This window comes from Nannospalax galili, unplaced genomic scaffold (assembly GCF_000622305.1).
Source record: "Nannospalax galili isolate Female #2095 unplaced genomic scaffold, S.galili_v1.0 scaffold1480, whole genome shotgun sequence".
In the NCBI taxonomy this organism is placed as follows: Eukaryota; Metazoa; Chordata; class Mammalia; order Rodentia; family Spalacidae; genus Nannospalax; species Nannospalax galili.
In genome coordinates, this window is record NW_008346536.1 from 461,098 (window position 1) to 483,088 (window position 21,991).

A 21,991-nucleotide genomic window follows, 5' to 3' on the forward strand; every position below is an offset into this window, starting at 1 on the left:
CCGGGCCGCGTGGGGCGCGCGGCAGCCCCGGAAGGAAGCGGGGCCTCGCGGCGGGGCCGGGTCACACCCGACGCCCTCCCGGCCGCCCCCAGCCCGCCGCGCGCGCAACCCGGCTCGGGTCCCGCTTTGTCCCGGGCCCCGCGCCACTCACCTTACTGCTGGGCTCCATGGCCGCGCTGCGCGGGTGGCTCTGGCAGCGCCGGATGCGCTATCGGCGACGGGCGGGCGGTTCTCGGGACTCCGGCTCCGGTGCGGTCCGGTTCCGAGATTCCGACTGTGATCTGCCTCTTGGACTGGACCTCCCGCTCCCTGGCGCGCGCTCTGGAGAAGCCGGAGCCTCTACCTGCAAGCCTGCGAGTGGTACCTCTTTGCTTCTCGCTGGAGAGCGCGTAGACCTGGCTTTATAGGACCCCGGCCATTGGCCAGCTCCACTGGGGGTGTGTGGGCAGAGCCTGGGGGCGGAGCCCCGGGCCGTGCACGTCCGGGGCGGGGCTCCGCGGGGAGGGGGCGCGGGGCGGGGGAGGGGGGCGGAGGGACCCGGGCCGTTGCCTCTCTCTGGCGGCGCGGCTCCTGGGCTGCGGGCGTGCGCCGACCCATGGGGGCGCTCGCTGTGTGGCCCTGGGCAAGTGCGCACACCTCTCCGAATCTCCGCGGCCGCCGGCAAAATGGTGGAGCGGGCTCCCGACTGTAAAGCAAGCTCTCTGAGCCGCGTAGGGTAGCGCTAAAGAGCTAGGTAATTCTGGCCTCCTCACTCTGCTACTGGATAACTTTGGTAAACCGGGGATAATAATAGTGCAGCCTCCAGGGTTGTTATGAAGATTAAGCGTGTTAATATTTACCACCTCATCTGTTACGCGGAAAGTAGTATTAAGTTTATTAGAGAGATTACGGGAGGTCTACCTCGGGGTTGATTTCTCTCCCTTCTTCCTTTCCACACTGTGCATTCCTGTTTCCAAGTCAAGCCCCTCATTTGCCCCTGGAAACCATGCCCACCTCTTCTCTGGGCTATAAGTCCACTCCTTGACACCATCCTGTTTCTGACTCCGTGGTGACCTCTGAATGTGAAGACAGGAGAGGCAGAGTGGCTAAATGGTTAAGAACACAGGAGACCTTGGCATTGAACCAGCTCTCCTGTAAACCAGCCCTAGCTGTTCCCGGACATGGTCTGGTCCTGTGAGCCACGGTTTTCTTCTGGGTAAAATGGAAGTGGTATCAAAAACCCTATCCTATTCCAGAGTTCATGAAGTGCTTAGCCTGACAGTCCACAGCACCTATGGTGGCACTGTGGTCATCCGAGATCACTTATTTCCTCTTCTAGAGGCCCAGGAGAGCAAGACTTTCAGTCCCAAGTCCTGACTAAAGCCCTAAGTTCATCTGAGGGTCCCTTTCATGTGGAGGGATCTGAGAGAGGTTACTTTCTATCAGAGGCAGGAAGCTGAGCTAACCTCTAGAATTCTGCAGTAGTGTATCCCATGCTGGCTTAAGGGACACCCTGGTTGGTATGGATTCTTGAAAGAGAAGGCATTTGGGTCTGGTAAGTTTGGGGTCCCCTTCCTCCTATCTAGGGTGCTAGATGTTCCTGACTTCATCTTGCACACCACCTCTTCCTCCTTCCCTCTCTTGCAAAGGCCTCTGTCTCCCCTGCTCTGGTCCATCCTGGACTGTTATTCTTCCACAGCACACACAGTGGAGGGAGCCGGGCCCAAAAGGGCCATCAGGGCTCTTCCTTAGGGAACCAGTTGACAAGCTCAGCCTTACCTGTTATAGAAGCACTGGTCCACCGCTCAGCTACCAGGTCATACTAACCAAAAAGCCACCTTATCTGGCCCTGTGCTGTCATTTTTCCAGGGGGATAGAGGCATGACAGCCCATTGCTAGCCTCAGAGAGACCCCAAACTGTAGGGGCAGCAAGAGGAGGGATGTATAACAACACTAGCCTACCAAGTGGAGAACCCAGAGTGAGTCATCAGAGAGAACTGGTTCATGTAGCAGGGGCAGGAGGAAGTGGAGAGAGCTTCAGGAAGTGGGAGGTGAGGCAGAGCAGGGTTTGGAAGGTAGAATAGGAGTTCACTAAGTGGCTAGACAGGAAGGCCTTTCTGGACAGAGGGAGGAACAGGTGCAAAGGCAGTAGACAGAATGGTTGCAGAAAGAAAGTTTCTGGATCACACTCTAAACCCCAAATGTGGACTTTGGAGTCCTGGCTCTGCTTTTTGCTCACCAAACATCCCTTCTCAGTGCTTCGAAACCCACATCGCTAAAACAGTGTAACTGTCCCCTCCTGGGTGGATAAGGGTTTGTCCAAGTAATTGTACTAACTCTTGGTGTCATCATTTCAGTTCCCAACCCATGGTCTGGCACTTGAGGACAAAGCAGAGTAGCCAGAAAAGCAGCTTTACCTTTGTCCCACCTCACCATACCTGTCCAGACACAGACCCCATTACCTGCTTGAAATTCCACTTCTTGGTCCTCTCTCTGTAAATGTTTTACAACCCCTGGAGGCTACTGTTTAAAGGCAAATTGACAAGGAGCTATGGACACTGGATCAGAGGTTAGATTCTTAGGTGGACTGGTTTATTATCTCTGTGAGTGAAGCTTTGGAAACAATTTAACTCCATCTTAGGAGGGAACACCAGGGAAGGCCTGGAGGAAAGCAATGCCTGAACTGGAAAAGTGTGCTGTGGAGGGAGGGAAGTGGCCAGAAGCCTGGAGCAGAGTCCTAGAGGGGTAGCTTAAGCTACAGAGCCAAGTCTGGTGGTTCCTTGTGGTGTGATTTGTTCCTAGGAACTTGGGAGAGAGAGAGGAAGGGAAGAGGCTGAAGAGGTAGAGTTATGAAGACCCCCAGATGCCAAAGTAGTGGAGACAGGGCTTTATGGGGTGGGCTATGGGGAGTCACAGACAATTTGAGAGGAGAAAAAGGACCTGAAGACATCTCAGCCTCTTAAGTCCTCCCTCCTAAAGGGTGTTGAGGTAGTGGAGCCCCTGGAGTGCCCTAGTAGGCGTGTCCCGTCAGTGACTACACTGGTAGCTTTGTTCCTTGAGGCTGACTTCAGCCCTGGAAGGAACACAGCCCTTTTCGGGGTGGCTTCCAAGCACCTCCAGTCCCAGCCAGTCTGGAAGAAAAAGAGCTCCCGGGACTGGCAGGGAGGTGCCAGGTGCACAGGCTGATTCGGGGCGGGTGCCTGCGGGGTGCGTGTGTGCCAGCACGCCTGTTGGGGGCGGGGAGAGGCACTTAGAGATGGGGTGGTGCTGTGTAGGGCGTGTCCTAGCAGCTCCCGAGTGAGAAGTGAGTAAAGCAGTCCGGAAAAGGCTCTTTTGCCTTTAAAGGCAAGTGTCCCTGGTGGAGAGAGAAAAGGCTCTGCTGAATCAGCGGCAGCTGATGCAAGGGGGCTGGGACAGGGAGCCCCTAATCTGTAGGATGTTTTGCAACTCAGATCCTCCTGCACTGCAGGTAAACACGGGTTGCACTCTGGGAGGGCCTGCTGGGCCAGGCAGGAAAGTCTGTGTGTTGAATATTTTCATTCTGATTTGCACATCTGCTCTAATCACCTGCGCCCAGGAGGCTTGTCAGTTGTCCCAGACCCTTATCCTTTCATGTGCCCCTGCAAGTGCTGCTAGAGGTGTCACCACATATTTGTTGATCTGGGTGATGCTGAGGGACCAGATCCCTCCTGACTATTCCCTAACACCAGGCTTGCCTGTCCAGCTACCTCCAGGACAGTATGCTGGGCGTTTCACAGGTGCCTCACACTGGCTATGCTCAAACCTAGATTCATCACCCCTCACCTCCCTTCCTAGTCTCCACCCCCTGGGTTGGTACCTCTAAATTGCCCCAGCTAGAGACATAGCATCTGACTGACTCCTCTCTCATCCTCATTCCCCATATCCAGCCAATCCTGTGGATTCTGCCCTTCAAAACACTATTGGACACCTAGAGACTGGAGAGATGACTCAGGGGTTAACAGTACTGGCTGCTTTAGCAGAGGACCCAGGTTGGTTCCCAGTACCCACTGGTGGCTAACAACCATCTGGTGACTCCAGTTCTAGTGGATTCAGTGCACATGGTGCACATACATTACATGCAAAAAAGAAAAACAAAAAAAAAAACACTCGTACACATAAAATCACTATTATATTTAACTACTGGAATCTGTCACCTTCTCTCCATCCCCACAGTCAGATACAGCCATTGCTCATGATCCAGTCGCCACAATCTTGGTCCATTAAAAATGTCACTCTTTCTTTTAAGCATCTTTCCTTGGCTTGTGACAACATGGCTAGATCTCACAGGCATCATGTGGAGGCCATGTGCAAAAGCATGTGCATGCAGGCACATGACAAGCAAAAACCAAAGCAGGTAAAATATGCATGCACTCAGGAGTCTGAAGAGCGGTGGGTCTGGAAGGGAGGGCCTCCACTGTGAGGGGAGCTGCTTGGTAACTGGGGTGAGGCAGCTGGAGACCAGTTCAGCAATTCTGGTGTTTTTTCTTTCTGCCCCAAGCTTTAATATGACTCAGCACCACACAGTTACTAATCCTATCTTCATTGAAAATTTCAATACTTTGTCGTCATAGACATTTTTTTGTATTAATTTTGATTTCTCAAAAATATGTATTAAATAGCTGGGCATGGTAGCACACGCTTGTAGTCTCAGCACTCGGGAGGCAGAGGCAGGCGGATCTCTGTGAGTTCAAGGCCAGCCTGGTCTACATAGTTCCAGGACAGCTGCGGCTACAGAGAGACCCTGTCTCAAAAAGACCAAAAAAAAAAAAAAGAAAAGAAAAGAAAGTAGCTGGGAAAATAAATATGCATTAAAGGCTGGGGCTGCAGCTTTGGTAGAGTGCTTGCCTAGCGTATTGCAAGGCCCTAGATTCCATCCCCGGCACTGAAAAGAAAAAGTGCATTACGATTATTATTTATCTTCACAGCTGGGTTTCTGGGCACACCCCCTCCCCTTAGATTTTGCTTGGAAGGGGAGTGCCTGTCCTGGTACACCCTAATCCTGACCTTGTTGATAATGTTTCTTCATCAGGGTGCTGGTTACCCAGATATGTTTAGTTTGTGAAAATATCGAGTTGTATATGTTTCTTCTGTACTTGTCTAGATGCATAGTAGGCTTCTGTTTGTTTTTACTTGAAATCTTTCCAATGGTTCTAGGGAAAAGTCTTCTGCCCATATCTAAGGTATCCCAAGCCCCCCAACTAATAGCTGTTACACACTGGGTCTCTGAGCATATTTTTTTCTGTTTTTGTTTTGTTTTGGATATCTTCTGTAGTTAGTTTGGGTGTTTGTTTTTGAGACAGTCTGTGTCCCGGACTGACTTCAAACTCAATCTTCCTGCCTCTGCCCTCTGAGTAAACCACTATGCCCTGCTTTTTGTACATGTTTGTTGAGTGAAAGAATACAATATTTCAGTTAATTTAGTCAGCTTAAGAATCCTAAACTGGGCATGGTGGCACACAACTTTGATCCCAGCACTTGGGAGGCAGAGGCAGGCGGATCTCTGTGAGTTCAAGGCCAGCCACAGCCAGGTTTACATAGTGAGTTCCAAGTCAGCTGGGACTACAGGGACCCTGTCTCAAAAAGACAAAAAAAAAAAAAAAAAAAATCCAATGAATGTTTTTCTGTCGGTCCATTTTCTGAAGGAGAAAAGGAAGCCTCAGGGAGGTAAAGAAATTTTCCCCCAAATCACATAGGTAGTGTGTTTTAGTACGTAGATTTAAAAAAAAAACACAACCAGCAAAATGAATCATCAGATTAAAGCACTTGCCATGCAAGCCTAATAATTAAATTCAGTCCCTGGAACCCACATGAAAAGCTGGATGCTTCATCTGTAATCCCAGTATTCCTAAATCCTAACTCAAGATGGGAGGTGGAGGCAGGAGGAGCTGGCAGAGACGGCACAATGGTAGAATCAAGAGCCGCCCTGCCTCAAAAACACAGCAGAGGTTGGAGGGAGAATAACTGGAAGCATTAAATAGATGAATGAAATTGTCGAAGAACTATCTGAATTAAAACAAAAATTCAAGCCAGGTGTGGTGGTGCATGCCTGTAGTCCCAGCACTCGGGAGGCAGAGGCAGGCAGATCTCTGAGTTCAAGGCCAGCCTGGTCTACATAGTGAGCTCCAGGACAGCTAGGGCTACAGGGAGACCCTGTCTCAAAAAGGCCGAAAAAAAAAATTAAAAATAAAAAGCAGAGGGCTGGCAAGATGGCTCAGTGGATAAAAGGCATTTGCTGCCAAGTTTCATCCCTGAAACCTACATAGTGGAGGAGAGAACTGGCTCTCAAAAGCTGTCCTCTGACCTCCACATATGTGCCATGGCCCTTGTACACGTCCATGTTGTGTACACTAAACAAATATGGAACTTAAGAGACCTTTTTTTTTTTTACATTTTATTCAGTGTGTGTGTGTGTGTGTGTGTGTGTGTGTGTATGTTACACTCATGTGGAGGTCAGAGGACAACTTTTGAGAGTCAGTTCTCTCCTCCCATCATATGGGTCCCAGGGATCAAACTCAAATCCTCAGACTGTCTTTACCAGCTGAGTCACCTCATCATCCGAAATATAAAAAACGGTGTTAAAAACGAGAGGAGAATCCAGAAAAGTTGTCCTTAGACCTCTATACACCACACATTCACACACAAATTAAGTAAATACATCTTTTTTTCTTTTTTTTGGTCTTTTTGAGACAGGGTCTCTCTGTAGCCCCAGGTGACCTAGAACTCGATATGTAAACCAGGCTGGCCTTGAACTCACAGAGATCCGCCTGCCTCTGCTCCCCAAGTGCTGGGATTAAAGGCGTGTGCCACCACACCCAGCAGTAAATACATCTTTAAAATAAATAAATAAGAACTCTGACCAGCAGGAGCACTTGTCCTGGCCACTGACCTCGAACCAGCCAAGCAGTTACCTTGCCTGGTTCTTATCACCTAGATGGCAATTATTTGAGGCTTATCTTCCTGAGATAAAGACCTCTCCAGGGCAGGGGCTCTATCATTCCAGCCTTTCCTTCTGTCCTGTAAGTTAGCTGGCACCGGAAATAAGCTCTAAATGTTTAGTGAGTGACAGGATCAAAGGATGAATAAAGAAGGAGGTGGCTAGGTGTGGAGGAGGCAATAAGCAGGTTTCAGAGACAGACTTGCTAGCAGTGTGCCTTGGTGTGTGACTGACCTGAGTCTCACTTTCTCAATATTATGGGTATAATATCAGGACTCACCTCAAGACTGATTGTGAATATGACATGAGAAGTGACCACTGGATGATTACCATACAATAAATACTTGGAAAATGGTAACTATTATTTCCAGGTTTTTACACCCTCAAAGCCTGGTTTATTTCAAGGTTCTAGACACCTGCCTCTTGTAGTTTTCATGTGTTATTGTCTAGGGGCCTCAGCTTGGAGGGATTTGGTAGAGTCCTAAGAGCTCTCTTCCTCAAGCCTCCAGGAAGGGCAGAGTGCTGAGACAGTCCAGAAGTCTGAGTTTACTACCCAACTCCACCCTGCCCTCTTAAGTAAGCTGTGTATCCCTGTGGACTGCACTTTTCTCTCTTTAAAATGGGTAATCTTGCTGGGTATGGTGGCGCATGCCTATAGTCATAGCACTTGGGAGGCAGAGGCAGGCAGATCTCTGTGAGTTCAAGGCCAGCCTGGTCTACATAGTGAGTTCCAGGCCAGCTGGGGCTACAGGGAGACTCTGTTTCAAAAAGACAAAAAAAAAAAAAAAAAAAGGTGATCTTGAACTTGCAGAACTCTGGGAAGGAATCAGTGCCTTGGCCCCAAGTCTAGCACACAGTAGGCCTTCCATGAAGATTGAGTGTGAAGAATTAACCTACATCCTGGAGCTGGAGGAACAGTGAGGAGACCCACAGAAGCCCAGGGGCTGATGGGAAAACAAAACCGCTGGCTTGCAACTGATTTCTTCCGAGAAGTAAACTGGGTATGCTCTTGCCGATGTAACCAGCAAAATTCCTTCCCACATATCCTTCCTCAGGTCTTCCCATCTTAATAAGGAAGGCAAGACAAGGTGAGGAGGTTGCAGCATGGAGAAGGTAAGCCACTTGCTTGAGGTGACAGTAGAGAGGAATTTAGTAGTAAACAATATATGAATCCTGGGCATTTTTACTTCTGGAATGCCCCTTGCAGCAATTTAGATCTAATTTAGCATGTAGCTCATCCCCTAACGGAGCAGAGTATCTGGTGCCCATCCTTCCTCTCCCCAAGAGGCCTCCACCTGCATGCCACCTGGCAGTCACACGCGCATTTGTCAGGAGGAGCCAAGTGACTCACCCGTGATGCTGGAGCTGACTCATACTTTACAAGAGGGAGAGTGAGATACAGTCGTTAGGAAGTTAAAATGAATGTTGCAGATCCAGGATAGTCTAGTGCCTAAGACAGGGAAGCACTGTGGTGGGGACTCAGGAGAAGGGAGATTTGCTCGATCTGGGCTCTGTGACAAGTTTGCTGGATGACTTCAGGCCATTGTCCCTCAACCCCAGCTTTGTAATGAAAGCGTTGCCACAGGTAACCTCTGGGACTTGCTCACAAACAAAGGTGACAGAGCTCCTCTCTATGTGGGGATCTGTAGAGAAAGGCACGCGTGCATTAGCTTAAAGTGTTCAATAGAGAGATCCATTCCAATGAATTTCTTTGGAAAAAGTCCAGATGTTCTGATGTGGAAAAATCAGGTTACAAAGCTGTATGTTTGTCACAATTTCAAAGGTAAATAAAGCTGAACATAGTGGCCCATGCTTTGGGTACTTGGGAGGCAGAGAGTGAGGCAAATCTCTGAGTGTGAGGCCAGTCTGGGCTACATAGTGAATTCCAGGCCAGCCAGAGCTACACAGTGAGACCCTGTCTCAGAAACAAAACAAAACAAATGAAAAAGAAAGAAGGGAGGGAGAGAGGGAGGGAGGGAGGGAAGGAAGGAAGGAAGGAAGGACGGAAGGAAGGAAGGAAGGAAGGAAGGAAGGAAGGAAGGAGAGACCAGTGTAGTGGCTCATGCCTGTCAACTCCAATAGTCAGGAGGCTGAGACAGGAAAACTGCCATTTAATTGAGGCCAGGCTGAGCTACACACTTGCGTTCTACAAAGTGAGAGTGCACACAAGTCACAGTTGGATTTCTGTATATACACACTGGAGATAACTGAAGTTATCTGTGGGTAGTAAAGTTTTCATTTTCCTTTTTTGTAATATTTGCATTTTCTAATTTTTTTGTCTCATGAATGGGTATCAGTTGAGTAATGATTCTTTCCTCATAGGGCTATAGTGTGTGTTAAAAGATACTTATTCACTGCACCTGGCTGGAAATGGTGTTTTGAAAGCCACACAGAGACTGACCAGGGGTGGATTTGGTAAGTTGGGATCACTCAGGGCTATGTCTCCCAGGAGCTCACAGCAAGGCTGGACACACACAGGAACTTCTCCAGGAAAGATCAGCCTGCACTCTGAACTAGGGCATGTGTTTAACCCCCCACTGTAGCAGAGTAAGCACCTCCCGACTCGGTGGCTTTGAACAGCAAGGGTTTGTGATTTCTTGGGGCTTTGTTGATCCACTGGGCAGCTGTGCTGCACATGATGGCAGCTGTCACCCATGTGGCTGCATCTGTGGACACATGGCTGGGCCAGACTTTCCACATGGTGCTACATCCTCCTGTGTCCTCTGCAGGGTAGCCCGAGCTACCTTCCTCTACCATGGAAGCTAGGTTCTAAGAGGACCATCTGAAGACAAGTAGTCCCAATGTGACAAGCTGACCAAGCCTGCTGAATCAGTGTAAATCATTCTGGATATAGCATGCTGTCATTCAACTGATAGTGAATGTGTCTCTGCAAGGAAATTTTTCTCAACACAAGATTTTTTCTTTCTCTCCCACCCCCTTCCTCCTCCTTCTTTCTTCTTCTTCTTCTTCTTCTTCTTCTTCTTCTTCTTCTTCTTCTTCTTCTTCTTCTTCTTCTTCTTCTTCTTCTCCTTCTTCTCCTTCTTCTCCTTCTTCTCCTTCTTCTCCTTCTTCTCCTTCCTCTCCTTCTTCTTCTCCTTCTTCTCCTTCTTCTCCTTCTTCTCCTTCTTCCCCTTCCCCTTCCCCTTCTTCTTCTTCTTCTTCTTCTTCTTCTTCTTCTTCTTCTTCTTCTTCTTCTTCTTCTTCTTCTTCTTCTTCTACGCGTGGGAGACCAGGCTGGCCTCAAACTCACAGAGATCTGCCTGCCTCTGCCTCTTGAGTGCTGGGATTAAAGGTGTGTGCCACCATACCCGGCTTCTTTCATTTTTTTAGACAATGTCTTATGTAGCCAAGGATGACCTAGAAGCTTCTGGTCTTCCTGCCTCCACCTCCCAAGTGCTGGGATCATAGGTATGTGCCACTGCACCAGACCCCACTCAACTTTTAATGACTGAAGCCCTTTGACTTAGTTCTCCACTGAGGAATACTTTAGGTAGTTTTCATCTTGGTATAATTATGAATAACTCTGTGACTGAAAACTGTATACTTCGAACCCAGTACAAATGACTGTAGGAGAGGGATTAAGGGTGCAAAGATGGTGGGGTTTTTTGTTTTGTTTTGTTTGTTTTTTTGTCTTTTGAAACAGTCTCCTGTAGCCCCAGCTGGCCTGGAACTCCCTATGTAGACCAAGCTGGCCTTGAACTCACAGAGATCTGCCTGCCTCTGCCTCCCAAGTGCTGGGATTAAAGGCATGTACCACCATGCCCGGCTCTATTTTTAATTCTTACAAAAATTTTATTTGTTTATTTTTGTTTTATGTATATGAGTGTTTTGCCTGCATGTTTGTAAATATACCTGTGTTGCACAAATCCCAAGGAAGCCAGAAGAGGGCTTCAGAACTGGAACTGTAGTTACAGATGGTTGTTAGCCACCATGTAGGTGCAAGGAATCCAACCAGGGTCCTCTGCAAGAGCATCCAGTGCTGTTAACTGCCATCTTTTCAGCCCCCTGCCTTGTTTTTTTGGTTTTTTTTGGGAGAGGGGGAGACAGGGTCTCACTATGTAGCCCCTGACTTGCCTAGACCAGGTTGGCCTGGGAACTCGTAGAGATCTGCCTTCTGAATGCTGGGATTAAGAGCATGCCCCACCACACTTAGCCCCTTTGCCTTTTTGATCTTTGTCAATTGGATCCATGAGAAATAGTGTTTTAGGACTTTGAAGGGGAGAAGATTCAAAGTGGCTCTGAGCCATATGCAGGTTGGTGATGTAGCTCAGTGATAGGGGCTTGCCTAGTGTGAACAAAATCATGGGTTCAATCTCCAGCACTGGAAACAAGAGTATTTGGCTTTTCATCAGAGACAGCCCTAATGTATCAACAAGGTCAAGGTAGTGTGATGCCCAAGGACAGACTGGCAAATCAGCAGTCCCTGACCACTGATGTCAGTGGTGCTGATGGCCATGCTACTGGATCTGAGGTCACTGTCTTCACTGTGCCACCTGTTGGGACAAGCCCACTGCTTTCCTGTCCTGTGTCTGTGGGCCTTCTGGTGGACACAAGGCACATGGCCTTACCTGCCACACCCCTCTCGTTCCCGTCATCGACCCAGTGTAGGGGATCTAGACTGCATCTGGGCCTGGCTAGCCATTCCTAATGAAAGTGTAGCAAGGGATATACAATGCAGAGCTGTGGGATCAGTCTTTGTCTTTGTGTCCTCAGAAACTCATAGACTGATGAGGATGTGACTCCATGTTATAGTGCTCATCTGGAAGGAGTAGAGTCCTGGATTAGATCCCCAGCCCCAAAGACAAAACAAAACAACAAACACCTCATGAGCTGGGGGCTTCTTTCCTGAGTACAGGAAAGCAGGGCTCCTGAACTATGCCTGTTTCTTCCTGTCTGTGGAACAGTGATGGAACTGGGGTGGGCAAGATGGCTCAGTGGGTGAAGGCATTTGTCATAAAGACTGACAATCGGAGTTTCAGGACCGGGACCTACATGGTATAAGGAGGGAACTGAGTCCCACAAATTGTCCTCTGACCTTCACATGTGTGCTGTGGGACAAATGTGCTCATCCACACATGCAGATAAATAAATACATAAATAAAAGAAAAATAATTTATAAGCCAAAAACAAATGATGAACGTTTTCTGAACCTCGATCTTTTTGTATAGAAAATGAAGGGAGGGGCTGGAGAGATGGTTCAGCAGTTAAGAACACTGGTTGTTCTTGCAGAAGACCCGGGTTCGAATCCCAGCACTCACATGGCAGCTGACAACTGTCCATAACTCCAGTCCCAAGGGATCCGACAGCCTCTTCTGACCTCCACAGGCATTGCACGACAGGGGTGCATTTACCTACAGGCAGGCAATACATGCATACACATAAAAATAATAAATAAAAATTTTAAAAAAGGGAATGGAACTTTGAGGGCTTTATATATTTCCTTCATGCCTGACACTTGTGATCTCACAGGAACCTTCAAAGACTGGGAGTGTCCTGCCCCCTTTACAGATGAGCAAAATACCCACAAAAGAGAAATGACTTGCCTGACATCCCTAAACAAGTGAGCACCAGAGCTGGAGATGAGCTTAGGCTCACCTGGAACCAAAGCCCAGGGAAACTCCAGTAGGCTTTGCTTGGATTAGATGAGAGAGGAGGAAGGGAGAGGAGTAGAGAGGGAGGAAAGGAAAGAGGAAGGGAGGGAGAGAGAAAAGAAAGTGGTGTGTGATGATGCATCCCAACACATGGGAGGTGGAGGCAGGAATTCAAGTTATATGACATACCATCTTAGAACACACACACACACACACACACACACACACACAGAGACAGGAGTAGAATTCGAGTTTTCAGTGGGATGACTGCTGACTAGGGACCCGCCTTGGAGCACTAAGACTCTCACAGTAGTCTCTATCAAGCTGCTGTGTGATGGCCCCACTGTGATACCACAGAGAGAGTGTCCTCACTGGACACTTGCCACTATACTCTTATGGAGACACTACCCTGTGCTAGGGACCCTTTAACTACATGCTGTCCTTCCAGCCCTTGGTTCCCACGGTATGCAGAACTCATTGCTATGACTTCACATGGAGCCCAGGGAGAGGCACCAGGGGTTAGGTAATGGCCAGTGTTAGGTGGCTGACTTGGGACCCCCTGCCTCCTAATTGCTACCCAAGAGTGAGGCAGTCAGGGTGGGACCACCAGCATGTACCCCACCTGTGGCCTGTGTCCAGTAGCTCATTAGGATCTCTCAGCCATGACAAGTGGCTACTCTGGGCTATTCTCCAGCTCACCAATGGAGAAACTGAGGCCTAGGAGGAGAGGGGACTAGTGCCTTCCTCCAGCTCAGTCTGGAATGCAGGCTAGGGAACTGGATAGAAAAACGTGAGTGTTGCTGGATCCCTGCCTACCAGGGAAACTGTGACCTCAGCCAGGCCTCACTTCCAGGGAATCAAGGTGGGGCAGAATGGGTAGGGAGTGAGGTTAGAGGGGAAGCTGGGCCGGGCCGGGCCAGGAAGAGGAGGAGGCAAGCCTCTGGGGTTTATGGGGAGAGGAGCGAGGAAGGGAGCCTGGATAGGTGAAGAATGCGGAGGGGGGGCTCGGCCCAGGGAAGCTTAGCAAGGGCTTAAGCAGGGGCCATGTGGGAATGTGCAGCCCAGGGTCAGAGGTTCTCAGATGAGAGTTAAGACTGCTGCTCATGAAAGGTGAGTTTGGGCTAATGATTTCCATGTGCATCAATGTCTCCATCTGTAAATAGACTGAAATCCAGTGGGTACCTGGATCATGGCCTCAGTTAGGTCCTGGCTGTCTCACTTGCTCTGTGACCTAGGGCAAATAAGTTCACCTCTGTGGATCTGAGTGACCTTATCTGATAATAAAAGGACAATCTTCAGGCTGAAGAGATGGCTCAGCAGTTAAGAACCCTTGCTGTTCTTCCAAAAGACCTGGGTTCAAGTCCCAGCACCCACATGGAGGTTAACACTCATCCATAACTCTAGTTCCAGGGGATCTGTCACCCTCTTCTTGCCTCTGCAGGCCTTGCACTGCATGTACATACATGCAGGCAAAACACTCATATAATAAAATAAAAATAATAAATTTTATTTTTTAAAAAAAAGGATTCCTCAGAGGAATTTCATGAGGATAAAGGAAGGGGTCTGGCAGTATGTGTGGACATGTTAGAGCAGTTCTTCACCCAGTAAGTCTTTAATTTTTATGTGTATGTGTGTATGTGCACATGCATGCAGGTGTCCACTGAGGCCAAAAGAGGGCATTGGATTCCCTGGAGCTAGAGTTACAGGCAGTTGTAAGCCACCTGACCTGGGTGCTGAGAATGGAATTCAGGTCTGCAAGAGCAGCAAGTGCTCGTAATCATTGAGCCACTGCTCCAGCCCCCACCCAGTAAATCTTTACTGTCACCCTCCTCCTCATTGCTGGTTATTGCCATTCTCATTGTCTTATTGTCATCTGTCTCAAGGGGTTCTAGGGAGGCTTACACAAAGCAGCTTGTGCAAACTGTCTGGCTCCAGTGTTAATAAATAATCACAGGCAGAGTGGCAGCTGCTGAGGTGTAGGGCGCTGGGAGACTCACAAGGATGAAAAGAGTTCTGCCTGGCTGGGTGGAAGGATGGTGAGATAGGCCCCCAGAGAAAGTAGTATTGTACTTGGGCCTCAGAGGATGTTTGGTAGTTCCCAGGTGAGGAGGAAAGGAAGGTAGAGAGATGGCTTATGTGAAGCATTGGTAATAAGGGAGCATTAATGTGTTCTATGGAACCAGGAACCATTTTGTGAGGCTGTATGTTTGGGGTAAGAAGCAAGGCTGCACTGGGCAGGGCCTAAACTTAATCTATCAGGTAGGGAGTTCCTACCTGTCAATTTAACAGAGTTGCTCAGCCCGCTTTCAGACAATACCAGTCCCTGGTCTAAACCAGCAATATTCGGAGCCAACAGGTAAGACCCAAGAATGATCATTGTGTAAAGCTTTCCAGGGAAAGGGTAAATTCTGATGCCTACTCAGATGAGGACCCATGCCAAGGGGGTAGGGGAATGCCTAAGAAGACCTGAGCAGGCCAGGATTGGTGGCACATGCCTTTAATCCCAGGACATCCCAGACAGATCTCTGTGAGATCGAGGCCAGCCTGGTCTACATAGCCAGGTCTAGGCCAGGTAGGGCTGCAGGGAGATCCTGTCTGAACAAAACGGCAACAGCAACAACACAAGAGAGATGACCTAAGCAGAGAGTGTGAAACCCTCCTCCGTGGCCCCCTGCCCTGGACTCCTGAGACCCCTGCCCCTCTTTAGGAATAATGGCTCTTTCTCACTTCTGTAAACCACTTGATTGCTAGGCTGAGAGGACAAACTGCACTGACCCCATTTTGACTAGTTGCTTCAGGCAAGCCTGGACCTGTCCAGGCATGTCGTAATCTCCACCTACTACCCCCACCCCAGGAGGCTATAGATCAAGCAAGCCCAGGCATATAGCAGCCTTATAAGATAAGAACAGAGACTTCTGGCCTCACAGATAACAGCACATTCTACAGCTCTGATGGTAGCACCCACCAATGAGAAACCCCCAGGACTGCATCCCTTGTAACCAATCAATTCAAAAGTGTGTTGGTGAGTGCGGGCTCCTCTGACCAATCAAGATGTGACTCTGTTATTCCCCTCCTCCCTTGGTCTAAAGCCTATAAAAGGCTTCCTCCCCCTGCAATCGAGGCTCTCAGCACAGATCCATTGTGTTGGTGAGGTCTGAGAGCCCCAGCTTAAGCCCAAATAAAGACTCTTTGTTCTTGCATGTCCTCTGGATTCCGTGGTTATTCTTGGGGGTCTGTTCTCTGGGCACAACAAGAGCATGCCCCATGAGGATGGATATAGGAGACTCTGGCCCTTGGTTTCCCACTCTTCCCCAGGGAGTCCTGCACTCTGATGGCCACGTTTACTACCAGGGCCACTCCTGGAAGCTTCTTCCTGGCAGCCTCTGCATGGACAGCTTGCTTGCCTGCCTGCCTTCCTTTCTCCCTTCCCTCTCCCCCTCTCCTTTTCTTCCTCCCTCCTTCCTTCCTTCCTTCCTTCCTTCCTTCCTTCCTTCCTTCCTTCCTTCTTTTTTCTCCTCCCGTCTTTTCCTTCCTTCTAGTTGTTTCTGGCCCCTCCACTATGCAGGAAGCCCCTCTTGACATGGGAATGCTGGGTGAATAAGGTAGTAGGTCTCTTCCCCCTCCCCTAGAGCTCACAGTCAGTCCTGGTTTCCTGTGCTCCCCTGGGCATGATAGGATTTGTCATTAGGAATGTGACAGGGCTGGGTAGGAAACACCCCAGGGGGTCAAGCATCTGCTTCAGGGGCCAGTGGACCAGCCTCCAAGCCTGAGGTTTCCTGGTCATCTCCGCCCCCACCGCCACACCCCTTACCCCCAGTCTCCTTTTCTGCTATGGCTCAAGCCTCCCTGTGGGATTCCTAGATTCCACTCCTGCCCAGGATAGGACAAACTGTGTAGCCCACCTTCCATCCCCAGCTCACCAAGAAGAAGACTCTTGGGTAAGGCTCTCGTGGCTCTTCCCAAGGGCAGGGTCAAAGGATCATTTCCTCACAGGGGCAGTAGAAACAACAAACACAGGAAATGACAAGGATTCCAGGGATTTCAGAGCATAGAGCTCAGGTACAGGATGGATCCTGCAGAGAGCTGAGGCTGGAGGTTCTTGGTCAGCTTCCTCACCAACCTCCTGGAGCCTGCTCTGTGTCTTCACACCTTTATCTGTTCTTTTCTTTCATCACGGTCCCTTGCCCACCCCATTTGCCCACCCACTGGATGCCACAGGTTGCCTCTCACTCATTTCTCCTTTCCTTCATCACACAGTGACTAAGAGCCAGACATGGGTTCAGCTGCTGGCAAAAGACAGTGTCCCTGGGGTTCTCAATTGGGTGGAAAAACAGCATACCCAAACAGCTCTAACACATTACTGCCGCTGTGCAGTTACGAGCAGCGTCACCAGGATGTGACCCGTGGAAGGCGGACAGAAGAATGAGTAGGGATCGAAGGAGAGAAAACAAGGGCGAAGGCACAAAGGTGTGCACTGATGTTCGCTTGGGTGTTTGCCGCACAGGTGTGGGTCAAAGGTGCGGAGGGAGAAGATGCAGGAAGGGTGGGCGGGGCGGCCCTTTGCATGCTTTGCAAGCTTTGCATGCTGGGCTGAAGAACTAGAGCTTTCTGGCTTAAGCAGTGGGCAGCCATTGGAGGATGACAGTGAGGGATCATAGTCAGGTTTGCACTTTTGAACAGTCTCGTGGAAGTTGGTTGGAGAATGGGCTGAAGGCAAGACCAGGCAGAGCAGCAGTGGAAGGCAGGCATCTCGGTGGACGAGCTGTGCTGGACTGGGTGGCTGGGCTGCAGAGCTGGCCCCACTCAGGGCAGCTGGGTGTCTGCAGGAGGCTGTGGCAGGCAGGAGCTCCTGGACTTCTGGCTTGAAGGGGCTCAAAGCCAGATACAGCTGCCTCTGTGGAAGGTCCATAGCAGTGCACACCTGGGAACCAGGGCGAAGGTCAGCCATGGAGAAGAGCTTCCACAGTCATGCATGGAGTCAGATGTGGCCCTGACGGAGAGAATGGAGGACACCTGACTTTTGCACATGTATGCCCTGACCTCCTTTCTCTTATGGCTACATGTAAAAATGAGTCACTGACACCTGGGGCAATTGGGCACATTTTCTTGCCGTGGCCTCCCTCACAGGACTCCCCTCAGGCTCCTTATCTGGATTCCAGTTACCATCTTCTCTAGACCTGGAATTCGGTCCGGCATGCACTTGACTCTAAGCTCTTGGTAGAGATGCTCTTGCCTCTAAGCTCTTGGTGGAGATGAAATCAATCTGGCTTGGCTCTACCTGCTTGGGTATCTTCAGGAATGTGTCACCCCTTCAGGGGGCCTACCTTATCAGCCCCCTCAGGACGCAGTCCCAGGATGATGACAAGGAGGACACAGACACCAAAGCTCACTCCTTGCAGCCCATTGGTCAACTAGTCATCCATACAATAACATATAAGTATCCACAATGTGCCTGCCCCTGCGCTGAGAGTTGATTTTACGGTTGACTTAGATTTTGTCCCTTGTGCTAGAAGAATTCCCAGTTTCATGGAGGCAAACATTCAACACAACACAACCTGTTACAGAACATCACAACCCAGATCAATAGGACTCAACATACATCAACACTAGATGTGTGCTGTGGCGTGTAGCATGTGTGTGGAAGTCAGGGGACAACTTTCCCAAGTCAGTTCTCTCCTTCCACCAGGGGGGTCCTGAGGATTGAACTCAGGTTATCAGGCTTGGTGGCAAAGTGCTTTTTACTTGCTGAACTACCTTACCAGTCCTACTCTTGAATTCTTGATGTCAGAAAACTACAGATCACAGAACCCTAGAACTTTAGGACCTTAAACACTGAATCTAAATTAAAAAAAAAATAGGCCCTAAATATTAGATAGAGGGGTTGGTGAGGGGGAAATTTGCCTGTCTCTTCAGATAGAAATGAAATTTTCCTTCATGTCCCAGGATTTAAGGCTGTTAGAATCTCTCAGGGTGTACACGCTGTGCTCTAGAGAAGGCTTTTCACACAGACTGATGTGAGTGGCATCTCTGGCTACCATATGGCTCATATCACCACATGGGAAAACCCTGCTCTCTCTGATAGAAGCCTGCCAAATCCCAAGAGGCTCAAATTGATCCCCATATAATCTGTCTCCAGCAAAACATGTTCACTGTGTGCTGGACCACACTGACCTGAATGTGATGAAACTGACTCTTGGATTTCATACAGAAAACACAATCACTCCAAACATTCTTAAGAGTAGACTACAGAGATTTTGGAATGTTCCAGAGAGAAGGATCATATCTTGTGAAGCACAACTTCCTGCCCTCCAGATGGTACAAAGGGATGTATGGATCTCTCCTTTCATATATATATTAATTATGTGTATATATGTGGGGGGGTATGTACATGTGACTGTAGATGTCCATGGAGAACAGAAGAGGGTGTCAAATCCCCTGGAGCTGGAGTTATAGACGGTTGTGAGCTGCCTGGCACGGGTGCTGGGAGCTGAACTGGGGTCCTCTATGAGAGCAGTACCTGCTTTTAACTGCTGAGCCATCTTTCCAGCTCCTCTCTCTTCCCATCTTAACCCCTTCTTCCCCCTTTCCCTCTCAATTTGCTCCTCAGGAGCTCAGGCTTGAACTATCCCAAGTTTGTTGTGAGAAGTTTACGTCTCACTGCCTCCCCCCAAAGAAAAATGTGCTTCTCCTCAAAGCCATATAGCTACATATATCTAGGTAGTAATTTTTGAATTCCTTTTCTCACCACATACACACACACACACACACACACACACACACACACACACACACATACACACAAACAGATATACTCACCCCCGGTAGAATCTCATGTAGCCCAAGCTGGGCTCAAACATACTATGTAGCTGAGGATAGTTGTGGACTTCTAATTCTTCTGCCTCCATCTCTTGAGTGCTGGGATTATAGGAATGCACTACCACATCTGGTTTGGGAAGGTTTTGTTTGTTTGTGTTGTTATGGTCTCATTAAGTAGCCCTGGTTGGCCTAAAAATCTCTATGTAGACCAGGCTGGCCTCACAGAGATCCTCCTCCTGCCTCTGCCTCCCAAGTGCTGGGATTAAAGGCATGCACCACCACACCCAACCACATCTGGTTTTATATGATGCTAAGGACCAAACCTAGGGCTTTCTGCATGCCAGGCAAGCACTTTACCAGCTGAGCTGCATCTCCAGCTCCTCCTCCTCACTTATAAAATCTGAGAATTGTTCTCATGCCTGTAATCCCAGCCCTCAGGAAAGCTGAGGCAGGAGAATCCTGAGTTTGAGGCAGCTTGGGCTAGCCAGGGCTACATTGCCAGACTCTGTCTCAAGAGACCAAATAAAAAAACTAACAAATAATTCTGAGACTTGCTTCAACATTTAAATAAAATAACCTTAGAAACAGGACTTTTGGATTAGTTTAGCTTATGGATCATAATTCTAAGAATTATGGCAAATGTCAGAATCCCCTAAATCTTAACGATCAGAAGTTCTTCTCACACCTTATTCAGCTCAGGTTTATCTCCTCTACAATACTGCTAGCTGCTTGCACTGTGTCTGCGTAAATGAGACTCACTCCTTCACTAGATAATCTATTCCAGGGTGGAATTGCTACATCAGCCCCCTGTGGCAGTGCTTGAGATATGGATGCCCTTAATTTTCATCTGTACCTGTGAGAACTCAGGTGGACTTTAGCTCACAGTATGCTGAGATCTCATACCCATGATGGTTGGGAAAGCCAAGATGCAATAACCCAGTTGGACCCAAGAACTCACAGAGATCCTCCTCCTGCCTCTGCCTCCCAAGTGCTGGTTGGTCCACATGAGGTAATCAGGATGAGCTCTGCCATGGCTAGGGCAGGGCTGGGGCTACAGTGGGAGGTATAATAACGTCAAGGGTGATGGTGCTGGCTACCATGCATCGATAAGAGGGTTTTCATTTCATTCAGTTCAAAATATATTAAAATTTTTCTTGAGATTCCTTCCTTGAGCCAACTGGTATTTAGAAGTATGTTGCTTAATCTTTGAGTATTTAGGGATTTTCTAGCTATCTCTCTTATTACTATCTTAGCTTAATTCCATCGTGGTCTGAGAGCAGACACTGTATGATTTCTATTATGTTAAACTTATTAAGCTGTGGTTTATGGCCCAGCATTTGGTCTATCTTAGTGGATGATCCATGGGAGCTTGGGAAGAATGTGTACTCTACTGCTGTTGTGTGGAGAAGTCCATATGCACCATTTTTTTCTCAGTTGCTTTAAGATGCTATTAAGGTCAACTCTGTTTTACTCATTTTCTGCCTTCTGGGTCAGTTTCTGGAGGAATGTTGCTGTCTCTAACCTCTCTGTCTATAATTGTATATTCATCTATTTCTTCTAGGAATGTTCTAATTAACATTTTAATTAAAATTAAAAAGTTAAGTTAATAATTAAATTACAATCACAATTTTAATTAAAATTTAATATTCTAATATTTGTATGTTAAAGATGGGTATGTTTTCTTGGAGAATTCATCTTTTTTCATATCGTTTTTAGCCCCGATAATTCTTCTTGCTCTGAAGTCTGCTCTGAATATAGCAACTCCCACTTCTTTTTTAAAAACTTTTTTTCTTTTATTTATTTATCCATTTGTGTGGGGGGGGGTATAGGACTGTCCTCTGATGGACACCATCTTCCTGAGCTCATCTGTACCCACTTGCCCAAGATCACAACTGGGCTTGTTGACTGCTGAGCCCTTCATAGGAGGGGCAGGGAGAGTCATGGGACCCTCACTTGAGTGTCCAGCTACACCTACCAACAAAGGACAAGCAATTTGGCCCTAGCTGCATGTGGCCTGGGGAAAGGGCAAGACTGTATAGGCTGGGAAAGACCAACGCGGGGGGGGGGGGTCTCTTGTCATTTTATGCAACGGAGAAGCCATCATCCATGCTTTGGGTGAAGACTTTCCAGTGTGGCCTTAGAGGGAGCACCCAGACTCCTGTAAGTAACCCTGACTCATTGCTCTGTAAGTAAGCCCAATAAACTCATTGGTTTCCCACAGTACATTTTAGTAAAATCCTACCTTGGTTTGTTATTGGGACCAAGGGAGGAGAGAGTAGATGTTGTTTACACCCCCTGCCCCCAAGACATTTTAGCAACACTTGGCATAGTCAGCAGGAGACACAAAATCATGGAGCAACTGGGGAAGAGCAATGGTGTAGTCCCTAATGTGGGGAACGAGACAAGCAACTGAAACAAAGCTCTTTGGGCGGGAGGGCAGGGGGGATATTTTCAGAGGAAATTTTGACATGATGGGCTGTCCCTATAGGGCTTGTGGGGATAGTGACAGTGGCCTGGGTGGTGCAATGGGTAGTGAGATGTACAACTAAGGTGAGGTCATCTAGGTTGGAGGGTGTCAGTAGGAAATATTCCAGATGGCAGACACACCTGTTTAATGGATGGGTTCTGCCAAGGGCTTATGGAGCTGCTT

General features: G+C 48.5%; 1 protein-coding gene across 1 annotated transcript in view; it reads right to left on the bottom strand.

The window, feature by feature from the left end:
• Slc2a1 (solute carrier family 2 member 1) overlaps positions 1-426 on the bottom strand; it is a 30,122-nt gene extending 29,696 nt beyond the window's left edge. Inside the window, exon 1 of the mRNA XM_008842838.3 lies at positions 152-426. Coding sequence (XP_008841060.1) covers positions 152-169 — 18 coding nt within the window. The 5' untranslated portion in view covers positions 170-426. The remainder of the gene's footprint in view (positions 1-151) is intronic.
• Between the last annotated feature and the right edge of the window lie 21,565 nt (positions 427-21,991).